The sequence below is a fragment of the Neofelis nebulosa genome, chromosome 8 (genome assembly GCF_028018385.1).
Source record: "Neofelis nebulosa isolate mNeoNeb1 chromosome 8, mNeoNeb1.pri, whole genome shotgun sequence".
NCBI lineage: Eukaryota > Metazoa > Chordata > Mammalia > Carnivora > Felidae > Neofelis > Neofelis nebulosa.
Genome location: NC_080789.1, coordinates 93031228 through 93052937, shown reverse-complemented (window position 1 = coordinate 93052937; position 21710 = coordinate 93031228). Strand labels below are relative to the sequence as shown.

Genomic DNA, 21710 nt, shown 5'->3' with positions numbered 1-21710 from the left:
GGACTCCATTTCCTCCCACACCCTGCTCTCTGACTCTCCCAGAGCTGACCCCACAGATTTTTAAAGTTCCAGACATTAAGCCCTGCTGATTGTAAGAACTCATGAAATTAGGCCTCTCTGGCTTCCAAAGCCGAATGTTATGGGGATTCATCTTCCTAGTTGGGATTCCCCATATGTGCGTGGTGTGCAGGTCTGTTTCTCTCCCCTGTCTGCACCTGCATGTCTCTCCTTCCTCAGGACAGTCCAGCAGTCTGCCTACCCTCTTTGATGTGGCCTCTTCTCTACATTTAGCTGTGGAGAGTCTGTTCTGCCCATCTTCAGGTCGTTTTCTGGGTTATTTACACTGATGTGGACGTTATCTGGTTGTATCCATGGGACAAGATGAGCTTAGGATCTTCCCATTCCATTGTCTTCGCCAGCAGTCTCTTGTATTCTAGATTCTATGCCGTGTTCTCGTTGACAAATTTGCTGCTGTTCTTGTCCCCATTATGTAATGTGATCTCCTTCATTTTTCTTTTTGGAAGGTGAAAAAATATTCTCATTGTCTTTAGCATTCTGAAATGTCATAGCGATGTGCTTTGGTGGTGTGGACTTTTCATTTCTGACATAACATTTTTAATTTCTAAGAGCTCCTTAGCTTTCTAATTTCAAGTTTTCTCCTGCTTCCTGCAATGTTTTCTTCTGAGTGCCCTCCACTCGCTCCTCTCTACTCCCCTCTAGTTGTTTTTATGCTGTATCTTTTGTGTTTGAAGCTTTCCTCATATATCAGATAATCTTTTTTTGTCCATTCATATTTACGAATGAGACATTTGTGTAGTAAAGAATTTAGTCTTGTCCAAAGAGGTTTCTCTTTCACCCTAAGCCCTGGAATGTCCTGCCTCATAGTGTATTTACTTGGGGCTTTGGGCCATGACAGATAGTCTAACAATGTGGTTCATGTTGAGTACTTTGGGTCAAGTGGTATCAGCTCTACTCCCAGAGGGGCTGGAGACTGAGATCAGCCCCTGAGAATTAACCACATCTCTGTGACCATCCCCCGATAAAAACTCTGGACGTCAAAGCTTAGGTGAGCTTCCTTGGTTGGCAGTACTCTGTACATATTCTCACATGTCACTACCAGGAGGTATTAACACTGTCTTTTGCTCCACTGAGAGCAAATCTGTCCTTTGTTCAACTGGAAGCTCTGTGTTTGGAACCCTCCTGGACCCTCTGTCTCTTCCCTTGGCGGAATTTAATCCATATCTTTTTGTTGTGATAAACCATCACCATGAGTATAACAGCTTTGTAGCTTTCAGCGAGTTCTGTAAGCCTTCTAGTAAATTATCAAATCTGAGGTGGTTTTGGGGATCCATTCCCCATGAGCTTATAATTGGTTTCAGAAGTGAGGGTTGTCTTGTGCATTTCCTCCAAGCTTTGTAGCAGTAAAAAGCTTATTAGAAGCGTTCTGGACATGGATGGGACTCATAAGCCATAGGGTGATATTGCTGGGCCATTTCACCGAGACTCCAAGTTCAGTGTCTGGGGGTCTTTTTTCTTGGCCTGAGCAGTTTCTGCAGAATTGAATCATCTGGTCTTTTGCATAGGTGAACATAAAACTAACTGCTGGTGTTTTCAGAATTGAGTAGGGAAGGTTAGTAACACTGAATATCAAATTTCATTTATTCCTTCTATTTTTCTCTGTGGTACTCTTGACAGCAGAAGCAGTACAGGATGTTGAGGGAACCCATTAACAGGGACACATAATGTATATGGGGCATCAAGGAGAGATTCATAGAGAATATTTAAACTGATACCCATGGATGGGTAGTGGGAGCTAGCTCTGTGAGAATAGAAGGAATAGTGTTCTAGGTAGAGGGCTTATAAATTTATTTGAATAGACGTGTCAGTATTATTTGGAGAGGGGGAGCAAGTAAGGTGTCAGTCTGTTGTAATCAGAAAAATAGGACCAGGGATATAATACCTAAGGGAATTTGTAGATTGAAGGGAATACCTCTGATGGTGGTTAATCGATACCATGTCTTTTTCAGATATGTATTAAGGCATTGAGGGCCCAAATGAAAGTTTTGTTTAGGAGTCAGGATTTAAATTTGTTAACTTGGGTATGTGAAGTTTGGCTTGTTATGAAAAGTTGAATATTTACATTAGTCATAAATTTTCTTGTTAATCTGTGTTCTTTGTTGACTTTGCCTTCCAGATACCATTTTAGTTTTTTGTTTTGTAATGGTAATCTGGCCAACTAGAGTAGTTTTAAGGAGATACTGAAACTTAGATTAGCTATTGCTTATACCTAAGTAGATGGCTTGAAGAACTTTTGAATTTGCCTTTAGAATACTAGGGCACTAGTATTACACTTCCTGGGTTTAAAACTTTCAGTGTCTTCCATTTGTCTGTTGCATTAGATTCAGTCTAGTATTCATCTGCCCATCTTCACCTTTCATGATACATTCCCAGCCTGTCTTTCAGCCTTTGTTTCTGTCTCTCTGTACTTGATTCTTCAGACAAAATAAAAATTTAAAAAAACGTTTGATTATTCCTGAACTAAATTTGAGTTCTTTCACCTCAGGGTCTTTCTTAGAATGCTTCTCCTGCCTTCTCAGCCACCTCGTTCCGCCCTACCCAGAGAATGCATGTAAGTGTTCTAAGTTATACTTGTTCAGAATATCCCTTCAGAATATCCCCATTTGATTTACGTCTGCATTTGACATTATAATTTGACATCGAAAGCAAAAGAGCCTACCCATTTGGCCCTGTTTTTTCCCCGTTTACCTTTTTCTTTTAACCATTTTATTTAATTAATTAATTTTTTAAAAAGTTTTATTTATTTAAGTACTCTCTACACCCAGTGTGAGGCTCAAACTCATGACCCCGAGATCAAGAGTCACACGCTGTACTGACTGAGCCAGCCAGGCACCCCTCTTTTAACCATTTTAAACTAAGCTTTAGTTTTTCCCTCCCAGGTTTTTAAAGAAGTAAGTATTTATTCTACAGAACTGGGAGAAATTTGACTGTAGTTTTCCCCTTTTTCCATTCTATCATATATACCAACTGATTAAATAAATTAACAGTGGTCCAGTATTTTAAGTCTGGAGTGTCTTGTGTCTGAATTTCAGTGTCTTGTGTCTATGACGTGACCTTACCTATGCAACCACTTATTTATTGCCAACCACACCTCTTTGCCTTTGTGATTGTTTTGGTAACAGGCTATAACCATTCCTGAATTGGTCTTCATTCACATTATACACAGTATTTGAAATGTCTTCCTTCTCTTGGACCTGTAGTTAATTTCTGCTAATCTGTTAGGATGAGCTGGCTTGTTGAACCCTTCTCTGGCTGCCTAGTCTTCTTCTTATGACAGAGTTGGAGCTGGAACCCAGTCTCTTGCCTTGTTCTGCACTGTCATGCCTGCTGTTCAGATTAATTGAATGATGCCTGTGGATAAGTTTATCACAGAAGACACATCGTCTAATCAACTATACTATGATAAAACATTATAAGATACCTGTTGAGGGCCTGTCATAGAGTAAATGCTTCATAAACAGTTGTCCATGTTTTCCCATTTTCTTTTTTTTTTAATATATGAAATTTATTGTCAAATTGGTTTCCATACAACACCCAGTGCTCATCCCAAAAGATGCCCTCTTCAATGCCCATCACCTCCCCTCCCCTCCCTCCCACCCCCCACCAACCCTCAGTTTGTTCTCTTAAAAACTGTTTTCCCATTTTCAAATCCAATGATGACCCATATCACAGAGCCAGAATGGGGATTTCCTTTTTTCCAGGGTAGTGCTGTGTACCCAGAGCTGATACCCCATGTGCTTATGAATTTCCATCATTGCCAATCTAGTATTTTGCCCCGGTCGATAGCTTCTGGGTTTGGATTATTACCATTGTACTGTTGAAGTTTTACAGTAAATTCACTTGGAACTATAGTAAATTAAAAATGAAATAGGTGGGAAACTGCTGGATATTTTAACTGCCTCTTTCTTTGACTTCTCGATTCAAGCCAAGAATACATTTCTCAAACAGCTTTGATATGCGGATTGCTGAGGAAAACTGTATAGTTCCAATCTGGTAGGTTAAGAGTTCTTTGAAATAGTTAATGAAATGCTTCATACTGGGAACCTGGTATAAATACTTGGTTTCTGAAAAACCTTTTCATAATGCTTCCCTTAAGAGTTTAAGAAAATGCCAATAGAGTAAAACGTATTGCTTTTTTCATCGTTTTGAACATATTTAAACAGTAGTAAAAACAGTGCATGGTGAAAAGCTGACCCCCCAGAGAGGTCAGTCATTGGTTGACACCAGTTTTATTATAGCACATGATATTTTCAATGCTAACGGAACTCTTTGGAAGACAGTTTAGAAACACAACTGATGGACACCAAGTTTTGAAAAGCCAAAAAATAGATAAGCTTTGTAAATAAATTAGGCTGAATTTAAAAACATGGGTGTCTGTCACTATGCTGTTTGACGCCCAGAGTTTCACTAATTTTTTTGAAAAATAAATTTAATGGAGGGGCACGTGGGTGGCTCAGTCGGTTAAGTGTCCGACTTCAGCTCAGGTCATGATCTCACGGTTTGTGAGTTCAAGCCCCACGTTGGGTTCTGTGCTGACAGCTTGGAGCCTGGAGCCCGCTTCAGATTCTTTGTCTCCCTCTCTGTCTACGCCTTGCCCACTCACACTCTGTCTCTGTCTCTCTCAAAAACAAACATTAAAAAAATAATAAATAAAAAAATAAATTTAATGGAAATATGTCTCCATCTGTCCAGGCTGCTATAACAAAAACACCACAGACTGGGCAGCTTATAAACAACAGAAATTTATTTCTCACAGTTCTGGAGGCTGGGGAGTCCAAAATCAAGGTGCCAGCAAATTTGGAGTCTGATGAAGACTGGCTTCTCCATCAATGGCTGTCTTTTCACTGTTAACTTCACATGGCAAAGGGCCAAGGGATCTTTCTGGGGCCTCTTTTATAAGAGCACTAATCCCATTCATAAGGGCTTCATTCTCATGACTAATCAACTCCTATGGGTCCTACCTCCAAATGCTGTCACACTGGAGAGTAGGTTTCAACATATGAATTTGTGTGTGTGTGTGTGTGTGTGTGTGTGTGTGTGTGTGTGTGTGAAGATGATGCAAACACACATGCAGACTATGAGACACCATATATATATAATATATATATTATATATATAATATATATACACACACAGTGAGATGTATTAGTCTTAAATGTATAGTTTTTATAGACACATACAAATAAGTTTTGGTATGGTTTGATTTATATGTTTATATTGGTGGAGTGTGAAATATTTACGTTTTAAAGTTGTGGGGAAAAAAAACTTTTAGTTTGCCATTTTATACTTGTGACACTGTTTACTATTGGTAACTTTTCATATTGGTTTTTGTATGTTATGTATTGCTATGAAATAAATGGCTCCAAAACTTAACAACCTAAAACAATAGACATTTATTAGCTCATAATTTTTGTGTGTCAGAAACTTGGGAGTGTTTTAGCTGTGTGGTTTTGGTTTGGGGTCTCTCATGAGGTTGCAGTCAAGTTATCAGCCAAGGCTGCAGTCACCTAAATGTTGACTGGAGCTTGGGATCTAGTTTCAAGGTGGCTCCCTCCCATGGTTGGCAAGTTCGTGCTGGCAGCTGGTGAGAGCCCTCAGCTTTTTGTTAATGTGGACTTCACCCTAGGGCTGCCTGAGTGTCCTTGTGATGTGGCATCTGTCTTCTCCCAGAGAGAGTGATCCAAGATAGTAAGGCAAGAGCCACAATGTCTTTTATTGCCAAATATTGGAAAATACACACTGATATTTCCACAGTATCTTATTGGTCAGTCCTATTCATTGTGGAAGAAGCATGAATACCAGGAGACAAGAATCACTGGGGGCAATTTTGGAGGCTGACCATCATGGTTTCCCTTATTCATTATGTTATTTATTTTAGCTTGGTTTTGTTTATAGTTTCCTTTAATTACTAAAAATTTCAAACATTCTGAAAAGTAGGACTAATGTAAAATCACCCATAGATACAAGTCACCTAGACGCAACTGTCATTAATGGTTTACAGTGTGCTTTGGCAATGTTTTTCTGAAATATTTTAAATTAAAATTGTAGACATCATGACATTTCATTTGTGAATACTCGTTTATGTCTTTAAGGAATAAAGGTACTTTCTTACACTATCATAATATCATTGTCAATAACCAAATTTGAAATAATTCCCTGATACTACCTAATACCAGATCTTTATTTAAATTTCTCCAGTTGGACCCAAATGTATTTTGTAACTGATGTGTTCAAGCCAGAATCTAAATTTTTTTTTTTTAACGTTTATTTATTTTTGGGACAGAGAGAGACAGATCATGAATGGGGGAGGGGCAGAGAGAGAGGGAGACACAGAATCCGAAGCAGGCTCCAGGCTCTGAGCCATCAGCCCAGAGCCCGACGCGGGGCTCGAACTCACGGACCGTGAGATCGTGACCTGAGTTGAAGTTGGATGCTTAACCGACTGAGCCACCCAGGTGCCCCTCAAGCCAGAATCTAAATAAGGACCAGGCATTATATTCCGTTGTTGTATTTGTCTCCCTTCATCTGGAGCAGCGCTTGTTTCTTTTACTGCCGTGAGTTTGATGATTTGAGATTATCTAACTTGTTTATCTGATTATTTCCTCCTGATGTCATTTAACTTATTTTTCTCTCTTCTGTATTTCCTTTAACTTGGAAGTCATACATTAGTTTGGGTTCTTTTGAAAAACAGAATCAGTAGTAGGTACATGAATATAGATACAGATACAGATTAAGAGATTTAATATAAGGAACTGGCTCACATGATTATGGAGTCTGAGAAGTCTAAGATCTGCAATTAGTGAGCTAGAGACCTAGGAGAGCCAAGGTACAGTTCCAGTCCAAGTATAAAGGGCTGAGAACCAGAAGAACCGATGCTGTAACTTCTAGTCCTAGTCCAAAGGTCCAAGACAGGTGAGTAGATGGTGTAAGTTCCAGTCTGAATCTGAGAGCCTGGGACCCAGAAGAGCCAGTGGTGTAAGTTCTGGTCTAAGTCTAAGTCCGGAGGCAAGAGAAGATCAGTGTTCCAGCTCAAAGACAGTCAGGTGGACAGAATTCTTTCTTACTCAGCCTTTTATTCTACTCAGCGAATCAGATGAGGCCCAGCCACATTGGGGAAGGCAACCTCCTGTACTCAAGCTACTGATTCAAATGTCGATACCATCCAGAAACACCCTTAGAAGACACACCCAGAAATAATGTTTGAACAAATACCTGGGCACCCCATGGCCCAAAGTTGATATATAAAATTAGCAATCACTTATTTAAAATCTGATTAGATTGAGATTAAACAGTTCTGGTAAGATTACTTCATAAGTGATGCCAATATATTGTGTCATATCATGAGGCTCATAATGAATGCCTGGTAATCCTGCTGTCAGTGATACTAAGTTTGATCATTTGTTTAAGGAGATTGCAGCTGCATTGGCCAATTCTGTGCTTCTAGCTTGCCCTTTTGACCTGCAAGTAATGTATGAGGTGATACTTTACATACCATGTGAACATCTAGTTCGCCACAAACTTTTCAATCAGTGTCTTTTGTATCCGGGTCTCGGATTGATGTCTCTTACAGCATTGATTCGGACTGCCCTTGGCTCACGTTAGCCAATAGAGTGCAGCTGAAGTGATGCTTTCCTAGCTGTTTCTATGATTCTGGGAGCCCTCAGCTGCCTTGTGAGGGTTCAGCTACTCTGTTAGAGAAGGCACTTGGAAAGGGAGAGGTTCTGGCCCTACATGGAGAATGAGAAGGACACCAAGTGTCCCAGCAGAGCTTGCCTGTATCAATTATTTCGTTAAGTGTGGCAAAGTGGTGTAGCTTATAATTTGGTTCTTTGTGTTGTTGAGTCCTACAGTTTTCTTCTTCCTTCCCCTCAGATGCTAACACTTCTTGCACAAAAGATTTCTCATCAGATAGTAGCTATGTGATGAATCTTGGTTAAGTGAATGGCTGAAATACTGTGTTCTAGTGTATCAAGGCTTCCCCAAACTGCCAGTCCCCTTTCTGTATAATCTCTGTGTTTATCATTGATTCCTCAAATGTTATTGATGATTGGCTGCGTGTCACTTAAGTGCAGTGATGGGGAGCTGGGTGGGGGGAGGTAGAAATTTGTATACTAATGAAATGGTCTGAGTCTCTTGGCTTTGGGGAAGCTTCTCCTGTTGACAGCATCTGAATAGACAATTCAACAAACAATCCAACATAACCACTAGATTACATGCCTGTGCCTGATGCATAGTAAACACCTAAATACTTAGTGACTGATTTAGGTAAGAATTGTATTCGTATATTATTTGTTAAGGTTCCAGTGTAGTCCAGAGGGAGCTTTTGTGATTGAAAGGCTTGGGAAAGTTCCCAGGCTGACGTAGAGTAGGATTTTTGATTGGGGTGACCTGGCATGCAAGCTAGATACTTTAGACAGTGAAAAGGGGTGCTAAAATACTTTAAATGATATATAATTAAAAAATACTTATCAACTGACTTTGTTTTTATATTTTAGTGGATCTTCTATTCAAGAGTAAATAGCTCTATTCAAAAACTTTTAAAAAACAATTCATTCTAAAACAAAATATATTAATGTACATCAAAGCCAAAAAATGGGGGCACCTGGGTGGCTCAGTTGGTTAAGCGGCCGACTTCTGCTCAGGTCATGATCTCACGGTCCGTGAGTTCGAGCCCCGCGTCGGGCTCTGTGCTGACAGCTCAGAGCCTGGAGCCTGTTTCAGATTCTGTGTCTCCCTCTCTCTGACCCTCCCCCGTTCATGCTCTGTCTCTCTCTGTCTCAAAAATAAATAAACGTTAAAAAAAAATTTTTAAAAAAGCCAAAAAATGTATTCGTATTAATTACCTCAGCATTATAAAGCAACATAAGTTGAGTTATTGCCCTGCTTTAACCAGTTTCTTAACTGTATCAATCTATTATGTCATTGGTATTTTTTTTTAAGTTTTTTTTTTTTTTTTTTTTTTTTTTTGAGAGGTGGAGGGAGGGGCAGAGAGAGAGAATCCTGGTCAGGCTCTGCACTGACAGTGATGTGGGGCTTGAACTCACAAACAGTGAGATCATGACCTGAGCTGAAAGCAAGAGTCAGACGCTTAACCAACTGAGCCACCTTGGTGCCCCTATCATTGATATTTTTTTGAAGAACATTGAAAATGTTTTTTGAAGAACATTGAAAAATTTTTTTAAATAATTACAATGTTCACTAATTTTTTTAAAGTTGCATTTTATTTTTTCTTAAATTTGAAATTCTTGACACCTTCAATTGATTCTTCTCTGTAGAACATATTATTTCTAATTGAGAACATCCTTTCTCTACAGATGGTGAGATATCTGGTAAGCTTAGAGCAAATTCTGTAAGTCGAGGGTGTTCTCAGTTCTCATTTTTTAAAAACTGAAATGCATAAATATTTTGGCACAAATAGTTTCACAGCTAATGTATTTTTGCCTCCATCGCAAACAAAATAATATGTAATTTGATAAGACAGAACTTGTCAAATAAGATGCCTCTGCTTAAGATTCTTTGGAATGTGTTGCTAAATCTAAATACTGTAAAATCTCAAACCTTCTCAATTTCATTTCCTTCCAGTACAGAATATAAGTGTAACCAACTTAAAATAGGAATTTGTGGTAACTAGTCTCCAAATATGGACCAGGTTTCTGGGATTCATGTCACCTACAGCATTGATTCGGGCTGCCCTTGACTCAATTTAACCAATAGTTTTTCAGAAGTGATGCTTTACTGGCTGTTTCTATGATTCTGGGAGCCCTGAGCTGCCTTGTAAGAGGTTCAGCTACCCTGTTGGAGAAGGCATTTGGAGAGGGAGAGGTTCCGGCTCTTCATGGAGAAAGAGAAGGCCATCTAGTGTCCCAGCAGAGCCCAGTCTTCTAGCTGCCTTCTGTAAGGCACTGGGTATATGAGTGAAACCACTTTGCACGTCCCAGCTCCACTTGACCCACAGAATCAGGAGAAATAATAAAAGAGTTGCTGATTTTAGCCATGGCATTTTGTTGTGATTTGTTTTACAGCAGTAGATACTCAAAACAGATTAAGTTGTGGTATTCCAAAGTGCAGCTTTAGAATTTTAAAACTAAGCACCTTATTTACTACTTGAAATGCCCTCATTTAATTTGTTGAAATTTTGTCTTTACTTTTGTAGTGATAAATCTTAGTGTCTTCCTGGGTGCAATATTTACAAACAATTGTCACCCATGCTAGTGGTTCACTAAGTTTCAAAAGCTGGAGGCTTTTGGTGTTTTATTTATTTAACGGGTTTTTTTTTTTATAAAGATTTTCAACTGATTTTAAAAAACAGTAAAGCCAAAAACCATGCAAAGGTCTTGTTTATAGAATAGTTTAGGGCTAGTTGTACATCAGCTTAGTTGACTGACAAAATGGTTCTTGCTCTTCCAAGAGTAAGATGAATATTTCTAATATATTCATCTGATGATCAGTAAAGAGAATGTGGATACTGCCGGGAAGAAGTATTTATTTTTAATTAAACATCAGCTTTCTCAGAAAGATCAGGTAGTTCACTTATTCTGTGTGTATATGAAATATTTAAAATTTGACAGCTACAGCTTGTACTTTGTTACAATGTGGAAGTTTATTTGGATGAAACTGTAAATTATGTGTCTGTCACATCCATATCCAGGTATCTTTCTGCTCCATAGATTTCTTAATTTAATGAGAAAATTGTCTTTATCATAATAGTATATTCCAACAAAATTTGTACCCATGTTATCGTTGCAAAATCAAATAATGATGTGTTCAACACCATCCTCTTTAACTGAATTTACAGTGGGGGTCACCATGATGTCAGATGTTTTACCTTCAACAAAATAGACTTCTCAATTTCTTTTCTTGGATTTGATAAATTTGATTTTTAAAATGAGCCAATATTTGAATTAATTTAACACATTTTCTCTTTGAAGCACCCGTGACTCTGATATAAAACTGGCATTTTCTAGTTGTTTGTGAAGTTAGGCTTCTAGAGCCAACAACTTAGTAACCACTGCTCTACTTCTTATACATGCGCTCGGAAATTTGGATTAAAAATGAGCAGTATTTAGAGTACAGATCTGCCTCAGCATATGGTGGGGTCACGCCCTGACGAACGCATCATACGTTGGACATATTGTAAGTGGAAAATCCGTTTAATACACCGAATCCAACAAACATCATAGCTTAGCCTAGTTTACCTTAAACATGCTCAGAACACTTACATTAGCAAGTGGGCAGGATTATCTGACACAAAGCCTATTTTATTTTATTTTATTTTATTTTATTTTATTTTATTGAGAGAGAGAGTGAGTGAGCAGGGGAGGTTCAGGGGGAAGAAGAGAGAGAGAGAGAGAGAGAGAGAGAGAGAGAGAGAATGAATGAATGAATCTTAAGCTCCATGCATGGGGCCATATGTAGAGCTCGATCCCACGACACTGGGATCGTGACCTGAGCTGAGATCAAGAGTCAGACGCTCAACCCACTGAGCCACCCAGGTGCCCCTCAGGGCCCTTGGTGCCCCTCAGGTAGTCATAGAATGTATTAAATCCTGTACTGACAGCGAGAAACAGAATGGTTGTTATGGGTGCAGGGGAGTTGTCAGCGTATGGGTGGTTTACCCTCCTGATCTCGTGGCAGACTGGGAGCTGTGGCTGTTGCTGCCCAACATGATGAGAGAGGATCCTACCACATACTGCTATCCTGGGAAAAGGTCAAAATTCAAAATTCGAAGTATGGTTTCTACTGAATGCATATTGCTTTTGCATCATTGTAAAATTGAAAAATTGTAAATTGAACCATTGTAACTTGGGGACCATCCATACTCATTTTATCTGAAAGGAAAGTCATGCTTCAGAACTTTATGGAACTGCATCTTCTGAGGCCGTGTTAAAAAGCCATCTTTAAGCACAAGCTTCTTAACATAACTGCTAATTTTTGAAGTATGTATAAAGATGCTTTTTAGCAGATTTGGGTCTTAGAGTGAGTGACATGTCTGTAGAGCTATGTTGGCACACTGTAAACGTTGAAAAGCATTTTGTGCAAATTACAGATCATCAGCTTCTCGGAGAAATGGAAGTTCAGAATTTAATATTTCATTAAGCATACTTTTTTTGAGCTCATTGTTGCTAATAGATTTTTTCAAACTAAAAAGGACTAACCCTAAATAGTTTTAGATTTACAGAATGTAAAAAATGACAAAAACATTGCTTTCAGTTAGTTCTCCTCTAGGAATCTAGATATTCCCCATACACGTTCCTTATTTGCCTAACGTACAGTTTCTCACACTTCTCATGCCCTACTGACTGGTGGTGTGGTGTGTCTGTGTCTCTTGTGGGTTTGGGCCCAGGCCAGGGCACAACTGGCCGGTTAGATTCAAATGACTGCAGAGACACAAGAGTGTTGTGTATTTCTCCTACCACCACCCAAGACTGGAAGGAGTTAGCTGTTGGTAGCCACAGACGTCCCAAGTACCCTCAGTTTTCAGTGAATGTCCTGCATTCCGGGAGTGTTAGTTTTGTTATGTCTGGAAGATGGGGGAAGAGTCGAATTGTGGTCTCTTTACAGAGTGAAGTACATATTCGAGTGAGATCTCTGTTCATTACACTTTCCTCTTACATGATTACTGGAGAATACGGTAGAAGCTGGGGTCTCTGAAACCCAGCCTGGTTTACTTTGCTCATTAAAAATTTTATTTTATGTTTTTATTTAGAGAAAGAGTGTATGTGAGCAGGGGGGAGGGGCAGAGAGAGAGAGAGAGAGAGAGAGAGAGGGAGAGAATCCCAAGGCGGCCCTATGCTCAGTGCGGAACCTGGCGTGGGCCTCCATCCCACGACCCTGGAAACATGACCTCAGCCAAAATCAAACGTTGGAAACTCAACCAACTAAAACGTTGGAAACTCAACCAACTGAGCCACCCACATCCCCATATTTTATTTATTAAAAAAATGAAATATGGAAGCAATGCTAAACCGGATGGGACAGGGAGTGTCAACTGAGTGTGTCCTGGGCCAATTAGGATGACGGGTTGACTCTAGTGAGGACCAGAAGCTCAGCAGATGGACCTGATTGTGCTGAGTATTTGATTTTACTCCAGTGGTCAGAGCGTGGATGCAGAGGGATCAGCTCTGATGGTTCGTTCCAGTCTGTGAACTTTCCACACAGACACTTAGCTGAGGATATTTGTAGGTACTGCGCAGAAGGAATTCTTCCTTGATTTTTGTGCTCTGTGCACCTTCCAGCCACTTCTAGAATACTAACTCTTCTTGGACTGTTTACTCTCCAGATGGCACCAGAGAATAGGCAGCTCTTACTTGTCCGAAGGCAAAGTGTGAAGACTGAAATGGTACAGTCAGCGGACTGATGAGGTTATGACCACTCTCTCCTCCCCGCTACCATTGTTCTGGTTCAAGCTACCACCTGCTGTTGCATGAGCCTCCTATTAGCTTCCCCACAGCAGCCAGAGGGACCTCCTAAAATGTAAATCGAAATCAGATCATTTCATTCCTCCACCCAGAGTTCTCTGAAGACTTCCTGTCTCACATCTAAAGTCTTTTCTGTGCTGAAAAAGTCCTTCTTAGGGGGCTTTCAAACCTTACGGGCCATGCTTCACAACAGGCCATGTACTTTATATTACAGCCATGTAGTACATGCCTACATATGTACATATGTTGCAACAAAATGTCTGTACATGACCCTTATCTGTATTGTATGTAAGGTGTCCTGATGTTTTCCATTTTGTTTCTTCTTTTTAAAAAATACTGGTTGTAGCTGACAAAGTTGATTTCATGACATGTCCATGGGTCATGGCTCTCAGTGTGGAGAACATTTTACTCTATGACCTGGTCCATGCCTGCCTCTTTGACTACTATCTCTACCACTCCCAGTCCTCTTGTTTACCATCCCCCAGTTACACCTGTGTCCCTGCTTTGCCTCAAATATGACATGTTCTCTCTTGCTTTAGGGCTTTTGCATTTGCTCCGCTCTGTGCCTACAACACTGTTTCCCCTGGTTGATGGTCTCTTTGCTCACCTCCTTATTTAATATGGGGCTCTGCTCCATTGTTTTCATACCAGAAATTCTCCCTGAGCATGCCCATCCCTGCATTCTCCTTTCTCTTATCCTATGTAACATACGTTCCATAACGTGTTCAACATATATTTATACGTTTATTTGTCTTATCTCATTAGAAGAAGCTTTGTGAGAGTATGGATTTTGTTTTTTCATTCACTGCTGAATCCACAGAGCCTCAAGCAGTGCTGGCACCATCGTGTGTACTCCCTTTTTATTAGTTGAATGAAAGAATAAATGTAATCCATTGATGGATTTGTATCTACCAGACTTTCTAGGAGCAAAGTCCCTGATCTGTCTCATATCTTAAGTTTAAGCTATCGACTTTGGCACGGAGACCCCTATATAACACTCTGTGAGCAGGCCTAATGCCATTTGGTCCAGGAATTCTGGGGTCCTGTGTACCTGCACATGGACTGGAAAGAGAATGTGGTATCAGGGAAAGTCTGGATCTTTGGCCCCATAAACTCCTTAACTATGCAGAAGGGCATTGCTATGGATGGGCCGGTGTGGGCCTGTCTCACCCAGGTGTGATATTAGTATCATATAGGATTTATATAATAATCAAGTTCTGTCTGGTGGCCTATGGTGCTAATGTTTTGGTGATCTTTTCTACGGGAGCAGTAATGGTGGCATTCTGATGTTATCCCTTCCACCTGGCATCATACAGCCGTGTCAGGCTGGGTTTGTGGAAGAGCTCAGTGGCAAGGTAGGTCACGACAGGTTTGGAGTGTGAAATGCCCCAGGGAGACGTCCTACGATGCTGATGTCTGGACTACAGCGACAGATACCTTACTGATTTACCTACTGTAGTCTCTCTCCACCTGTCCTGCACACTCCTGCTTGTGTGCCTCGTAATTCAAAAGAGTTTAATGTAGTTTGTTTTTACTGCTCAGTAAGATAAAGCTTGCACTTGGTAAAGATTTTCAGTTTTATGGAACTGCAACATGAGAAAGTAGAAATTTTATATAATTCTAGCTCTGAAGAGAACAGACCCTCCTATCAATTTGGTATATATTCTACTTTTTTTGCACATGTACCAACAGAGATATGTTTTATACTTGTATTGTTGTTTTTGTAAACATTTTTATTTTAGAAAATCACTGCTGTGCGGGTCGCTTATTTTCACGGAGTAATGCACCATGATCGGTTTTCCATGACAGTACTTACTGATCTACCTCATTCTTTTTAATGGCTGGATCATATTCTGTATTATGGATCTGCTATATTTGATTGAACCAGTCATGGATCTTGGTACCCCTTGTAACAATACTATCATAAATACCTTTTCATATTTGTATTTGTGTATTTGTGTAAGCATTTCTATGGGACATATTCTGTATGCTGATCATTTTAAAAAAATACTTCTTTGATTCTGTTACAGCCCAGTTTGGAAATCTTCAGAGGCTCTGATCACTTACAGGAGAAAGTCTAGAGCAGTGCTGTCTAATAGAAATACAATGTGCGGGGTGCTTGGGTGGCTCAGTTGGTTAAGTGTATGACTCTTGATTTTGGCTCAGGTTGTGATCTTGCTGCTTGTGAGATCGAGCCCTGCATTGGGCTCTGTGCAGACAGCACAGAGCCTGCTTGGGATTCTATCTCTCTTCTCTCTCTGCTCCTCTTTTCCACACACTCTCTCTCAAAGTAAATAAACTTAAAAAAAAAATACAATGGGCAACACAAAGTAATTTAAGGTCTTCTAGAATCCACATTTTAAAAGGTAAAAAACAGGTGAAAATTGTTTTAATAACTTTTTATTTAACCAAATATTTATTTAACCCAAATATTATATTGTCAGTGTATAATCAATACCAAAACATAATTACAGAGATATTTTGCATTCATTTTGGTGCTAAATCTTTGAAATCTGCTGAGTATTTTATACTTAAAGCATATCTCAAATTGGACTGTTCCACATTTCAGATGCTCGGATGGCCACATGTGGCCAGTGGCTACTGGTTGGATAGCACAGCTCTAGACTCCTTAGCCTGGTACTTAAGAAGCTTTACAAATAAGCCACAGTGAATCATGTAGAGCCAACTTGCTTTTACTCCTGACACTCTATTTCCCTTAAACCTTCAGTGGTTCCACTTTTTTCTTCTTGATCCTGCCCATCCTTCGGGTAGGCTTTCTCAACGTTGGCACTATTGATGTTTGGGGCCAGTTACTCTCTGTTATTGGACCGTGGTGTTGGTCCTGAGCCTGTTGCTGGTAGTGGCCTTGGTTAGGAATGCCCGCAGTGCCCACCTGGTTACATCATTTGTGGCAAATTCCATAGACAGTTCCCCTACCGGGGCTCCTATTTGTGGGTGGGCCACCTCTTCCTATTCTTGTCACAGCTGCAGGGCACACTTCAGCAAAAATCATCAGGGAACTTTGAGGATCAAGACTTATTACTCACAGGTCCTGGAGAGTACACGGCACACCTGAGGGCCGCACTGTGTAGTTTCAGGTAGAGAGAGAGCAAGTGTGCGTGCACAAGCGATGACCTGTGTCTTTATTTAGGGTCTCAGGGTGGGTGTCTAGGGTTTTGTGGGCTCTCTCTCTATTGGCTAATTTAAAGCAAAAGAGCAGGAATTGGAGCATGAGAAGGAGAAGCAAGGTGACTCAGGTGGTTGTCTAGGTTACCCAGGGCTCTCTGAGAGAGGGACCTTCGTGTGGGGGGGCTGTTTAGCTCCTTGTTGCTTGGTTTGTTAGTAGCAGTGTCATACAGCTGCTGATGTGTTTATTCAGGACAGATGTCCTGAAATGGATGCCTAAGCAATCAAAAGCTTAGTGTCAGGCACTTATACTACTGAGAGAGACTGTTCTGTACGTTGTAGGGTGCTTAGCAGCATCCCTGGCCTCTCTGCCTACTAGATGCAAGTGTCACTTTCCTACCACCAGCTGCGACAACCAAAAATGTCTCCAGACTGAAAACCTCTGCTTTAGGGTCAATCTCTCATCTCCACTTATTTACTAAGAGTTTTTTTTTAGCCAGCTGGATGAACTGACTCTGACCTTCCCTTCCTCTGAACTTGACTTATTGCCCAGCCATTGTGGTAGGTGTATGTTACAGGGAAAATGCCTTTTGTGGTCAAATGTTTGAGAAATGCTGAATTAAAGAAAATCCAAGAGTCTTTCTTTCCTGTGGGACTTTGTTGTAGAGGCTAATGTGCTAAATGCTTTATGTATCTCTAAGAGAAACTAACCCATGTAGCATGTCCCAAACTTACTGACCATTGTCATAGAAATTTATAATTTTTTTGAGTTTCCAGCAACTAACTCCTGTCCTCTTAGTGTTGGGCAATTCCATCAGGGAGGCACAAAGAGGAAGGAATGGATCTCTCCTCTTCCCTGCCGCCCACAGTCATGCATAGTTCAGGCTTTGGATGCTTTTATATGGAACTTGAGGCTCCGAGTGAGTTAGATTAAGTGGTGGTGTCATTGTCCGCAGCAGCTGCTGTGACATCTTGGCCAGGCTATTGCTGTTAAATGCTGGCGTTGTTCTGGTTTTGGCTCTGTATTGTTGTCTTTGGTTCCTGTCTCTTTTCTGAGCTTGTTCCTCCAATCTCTTCTCAGTTATTTGAGTTTTTACCATCCTTCCCTTTTTGTTCCAGTCACCAAAGTCAGTTTTTTGTCATTTTTAAAAACTGAAAGATTCCTAACTGATTCTTGGAAATGTTGGTTAAAAGCCAACATATGTCCCCATATTTTTTATATTATTCAGATCTTGCCAGTCTGTGACTTTATTCCCTAAGCTCTTTCAGGATATCAGCAACCTGTTTCATGCCACTGCATTTCTCACCCCGTGTAGCACAGTGCCTACAGGCCAGACAGGCTAAATGGAGAGGTAGTAGGACTTGCATTTGGGTGCTTCACTCCTCTAAGGGCTTCTGGCTCTCTGGCTACATAATTGCAGCCACCCCTAGCTGTTGAACCTTTGAGGCTGGTCACTGAGTGGTTATGGGCATCCTTGGAACAAGTGGATCTGAAACAGGGAGCCTGGAGACCGCAACAAACAGTACTTTTGATGCCAGAGCAAGTGACTAGGTTCTCCCTTTGGTGTCTAGATTAACCTACAGGCAATAGCTGATGAATCGAGAAGAAGAATAATTGGGAGAAATTACTTAGTAAAGAGCAGCAATAGCTGGGAAAGGGCTCATGTCTTAAGGAGGGATGAAGGATAAGAGAAAATGGGGAGACCTTAAAATCACAATGGGATGCTGCTATGTGAAGCCAGTACAAGAGCACATGTATCTTACAATGTGAGCCCAGACTTTCTTCCACTGTGATGTGTTCTGAAAGAATGTTATAACCCACATGGCTATGGATACAATACATACTAGAAATGAAAGCCAGAGGGAACAGGAAGGTAAGCAGAGAATATTCTAGATTGGTAAAGAAGGAACAAGTTAGCAGATCATGTCAGATTGATGCCAGAAACCTAAGTTGAAGTATTTTATTTATTTAAAAATTAAAATAATATATTTATCTATTTTTGAGAGAGAGAGAGTGAGAGAGAAAGACAAAGCATAAGCAGGGGAGGGGCAGAGAGAGAGGGAGACATAGAATCAGAAGCAGGCTCCAGGCTCTGAGCTGTCAGCACAAAGCCTGATGTGGGGCTCGAACCCATGAACCGTGAGATCTTGACCTGAGCTGAAGTCAGATGCTTAATCGACTGAGCTGCCTATGTGCCCCTAAGTTGAAATATTTTAGAGGGTGTAATAAACTTAATATTCACCTGGACTTGGATTAATAACCTAAAGAGTGGTCTTAATGGAGAATGTATGTGGGATAGGAGTTGAAGATTAGGGTCAGAGTGGCTCTGGGGAGATGTCATAGTAGTAAGGCTCTGTGACTAGTAGTAATATATGTTCTAAGTTGCTGGTGTCTTGGTTTCTATTTTTTTTTTTTTTTTAAATAAGCTTCACCCCTAGCATGGAGCCCAGTGTGGCGCTTAAACTCATGACCCTGAGATTAAGACCTGAGCTGAGATCAAGAGTTGGACGCTAAACCAACTGAGCCCGGGTGTCTTAGTTTTTAGACCATCTATCTGGGCTCTGAGAATTGGGTTTACAAAGTAGTATGTTGGAAAAGTTGGCTCATGTCCAGTGGGGGCGTGGATGCCCCAGAGAGCTTACTGGGGGCTTATTGGATGGTAGTAGACTTTGTGAAGAAAGCTAATTCTTATTCCTACCTGCTAGTAAGGATGGGGCTTCCAGTCTTTCTTGTATATTTTTGGCTTAGGAAGTGGGCAAGGCTGAGTCTGCTCATTTATAAAAGTTGAGTATCTTATGAGCTTGGATGGATCAGGCATGCACTAACATCCAAAGCTCTTTTTTTTTTCTAGCCAAGCTGCCCTTTTCCAAGGCTGAGTTTAAAAGACCCTACATGGTTGGGGCTGCTGGGTAGTTCAGTCAGTTGGGCGTCCGACTTCGGCTCAAGTCATGACCTCATGATTTGTGAGTTTGAGCCCTGTGTTGGGCTGTGTGCTGAAAGCTCAGAGCCTGGAGCCTGCTTCGTATTCTGTGTCTCCCTCTCTCTGCCCCTCCCCTGCTCATGCTCTGTCTCTGTCTCTCAAAAATAAACATTAAAAAAAAAAAAGACTAGACATGGTCAAGTTGATATTTCACCAGTTACAGGGTCTGTGGTAAACAATAAATTTACTGTGGAGCGCCTGGATGGTTTAATTGGTTAAGCAACCGACTCCTGATTATGCCTCACATCATGATCTCACAGTTTGTGAGACTGAACCCTGTTGGGCTCTGTGTTGACAGCGTGGAGCCTGCTTGGGATTATCTATCTCCCTGTCTCTCTGCTTCTCCTTCTCTCTCTCTCTCTCAAAATAAATAAACATTTTAAAAAATTTTATAAATTTACTGTGATGCAAGAGCCTTATTGAGCAACTATTTTTGTGCTAGGCACTTGTGCATATGGAAAGGTCTGGCTGATTCCTGGGAAGTTGCAAATTAGAACTGGAAATAAACAGAAAAGAATGAAAAGAAAGCATGGGAAATTTAGTCTTTCTTCCTTTTCCCAAATTTGGGGGGAAAAAATCTCTACTAAGCTATCACAATGTATTTTTCTCTATTAGGAACAAAGGTCAAATCAAAATACAAATAAACCTCCTTTCACAGAGTTACCATTTGAAATACTCTGAAGAAGTGCGAGAACATCCAGGGAAGCACTCGTGGAAGTGACAGACCACATGGTAGAGTTGTAAGGAAAATGATTGGTCTCCATTGAGACTTCACACAGGAAAGATAACAATAATAAAAAATTGTGAGAAGAGTATCTGAGAATAAATTTATAACTGACAGAAGGGCCTGAAAGCCACCCAAATGACATACTAAGAGACACAGTAGGATATTTTTTCATGGGAGAGTTTTAAGAAAAGAGTATTATCGCCTTCCAATTATGGCTTCATGTCGATTCTCCCCAAAGGCACGTGCACTTGAAACCCCTCCTGGCCCCGTAAGAGAAGATTCTATGGTACTGATGAGATTGTGTGCATTAGAATCACTTCTCCTGGAAAGGAGACGCTAAAGGGTACTCGAATAAAATATTAAAAATTATGAAGGACATAACAAAGGCCAATCAGTCCTTTCTTTTCCCCAGACCCCATAATATGAGAACAAGGGTTATTTGATGAAATTAAAGAGTAGCAAATTAAGTGCTAATAAAATGAGATAGTCACTTATATAATTCATTACCATGGGAGGTCACAGAGGCAAATTCTGTGGCTGGATTAAATATGGGGCCAGATAATTTTATGACCACTAATGATATTTTTAACAGTGGAGGCTGATACTGCAAGAGAAGTTATCCTATTACATTCTCCAGTAGGTGGTTTGCAGGGACCTCTGGCAAGTGATGTCTGTGAAGTATGAGAGCAGGCCCTGTGGGTTCTAACCTTTGGTGGGGAATATTACTAAAAATTAGTTTTTAAGGTGGATGTCCTCAGGTATTCCATGCATGCCTCAATCCCAACTTCTCTTGTGGAGATCCACAAGTTCCTTTATTGGAAACAGTTGGGGTGCAAAGTTCCATTATACAAGGTGAATAAGTTCCAGAGATCTAGTGTACGGTAATGTGACCATTGTTAACAATACTTTATCGTGTGCTTGAAATCTGCCCAGAGAGCAGATCTTAATTGTTCTCAGCACACACAAAAAAGGGAAAAAGAGAAAATGGTGTGAAGTGATAGATAGGTTAATTAGCTTGATTGTGGTGATTATTTCGTAGTGCATATGCATATCAAAACATCAAGATGTGTATCTTAAACATACACAATTTTTATTTGTCAGTTATACCTCAATAAAGTGGTGGGGGGAAAAAGTAAACGCTCATTTTGTTTTAAAGCAACTGGGAATGGTGTTGCTCAGAATTCGATCATGGCTGGTGTCGGGGAACCATTCGGCTTATTTATTGAATGCCGCCCATGTGTCAGGCACTCGGCTTGGAGTTTTAAAAATCTGTGGGGAATGTGAACATTTCGGCAGATCGGTGTATTCAGAATGAAGGGGTCTGCGCTAATGGTAGACTAGAGAGTAGCCTTAAGTGCAAAGGAACACAGGAGTAGCTCA

General features: G+C 40.5%; 1 protein-coding gene across 3 annotated transcripts in view; it reads left to right on the top strand.

Annotated features, from left to right (window-relative positions):
- The window catches only part of DERA (deoxyribose-phosphate aldolase), a 118307-nt gene that overhangs the window by 24605 nt on the left and 71992 nt on the right, over positions 1 to 21710 (top strand). For 2 of the 3 annotated variants that reach the window (XM_058743568.1, XM_058743566.1), the window contains exon 2: positions 2564 to 2629. The exons of the other annotated variant lie outside the window; for it this stretch is intronic. In XM_058743568.1, the coding sequence (XP_058599551.1) occupies positions 2564 to 2629 (66 nt within the window). The remainder of the gene's footprint in view (positions 1 to 2563; positions 2630 to 21710) is intronic. 3 annotated transcript variants of the gene reach the window in all.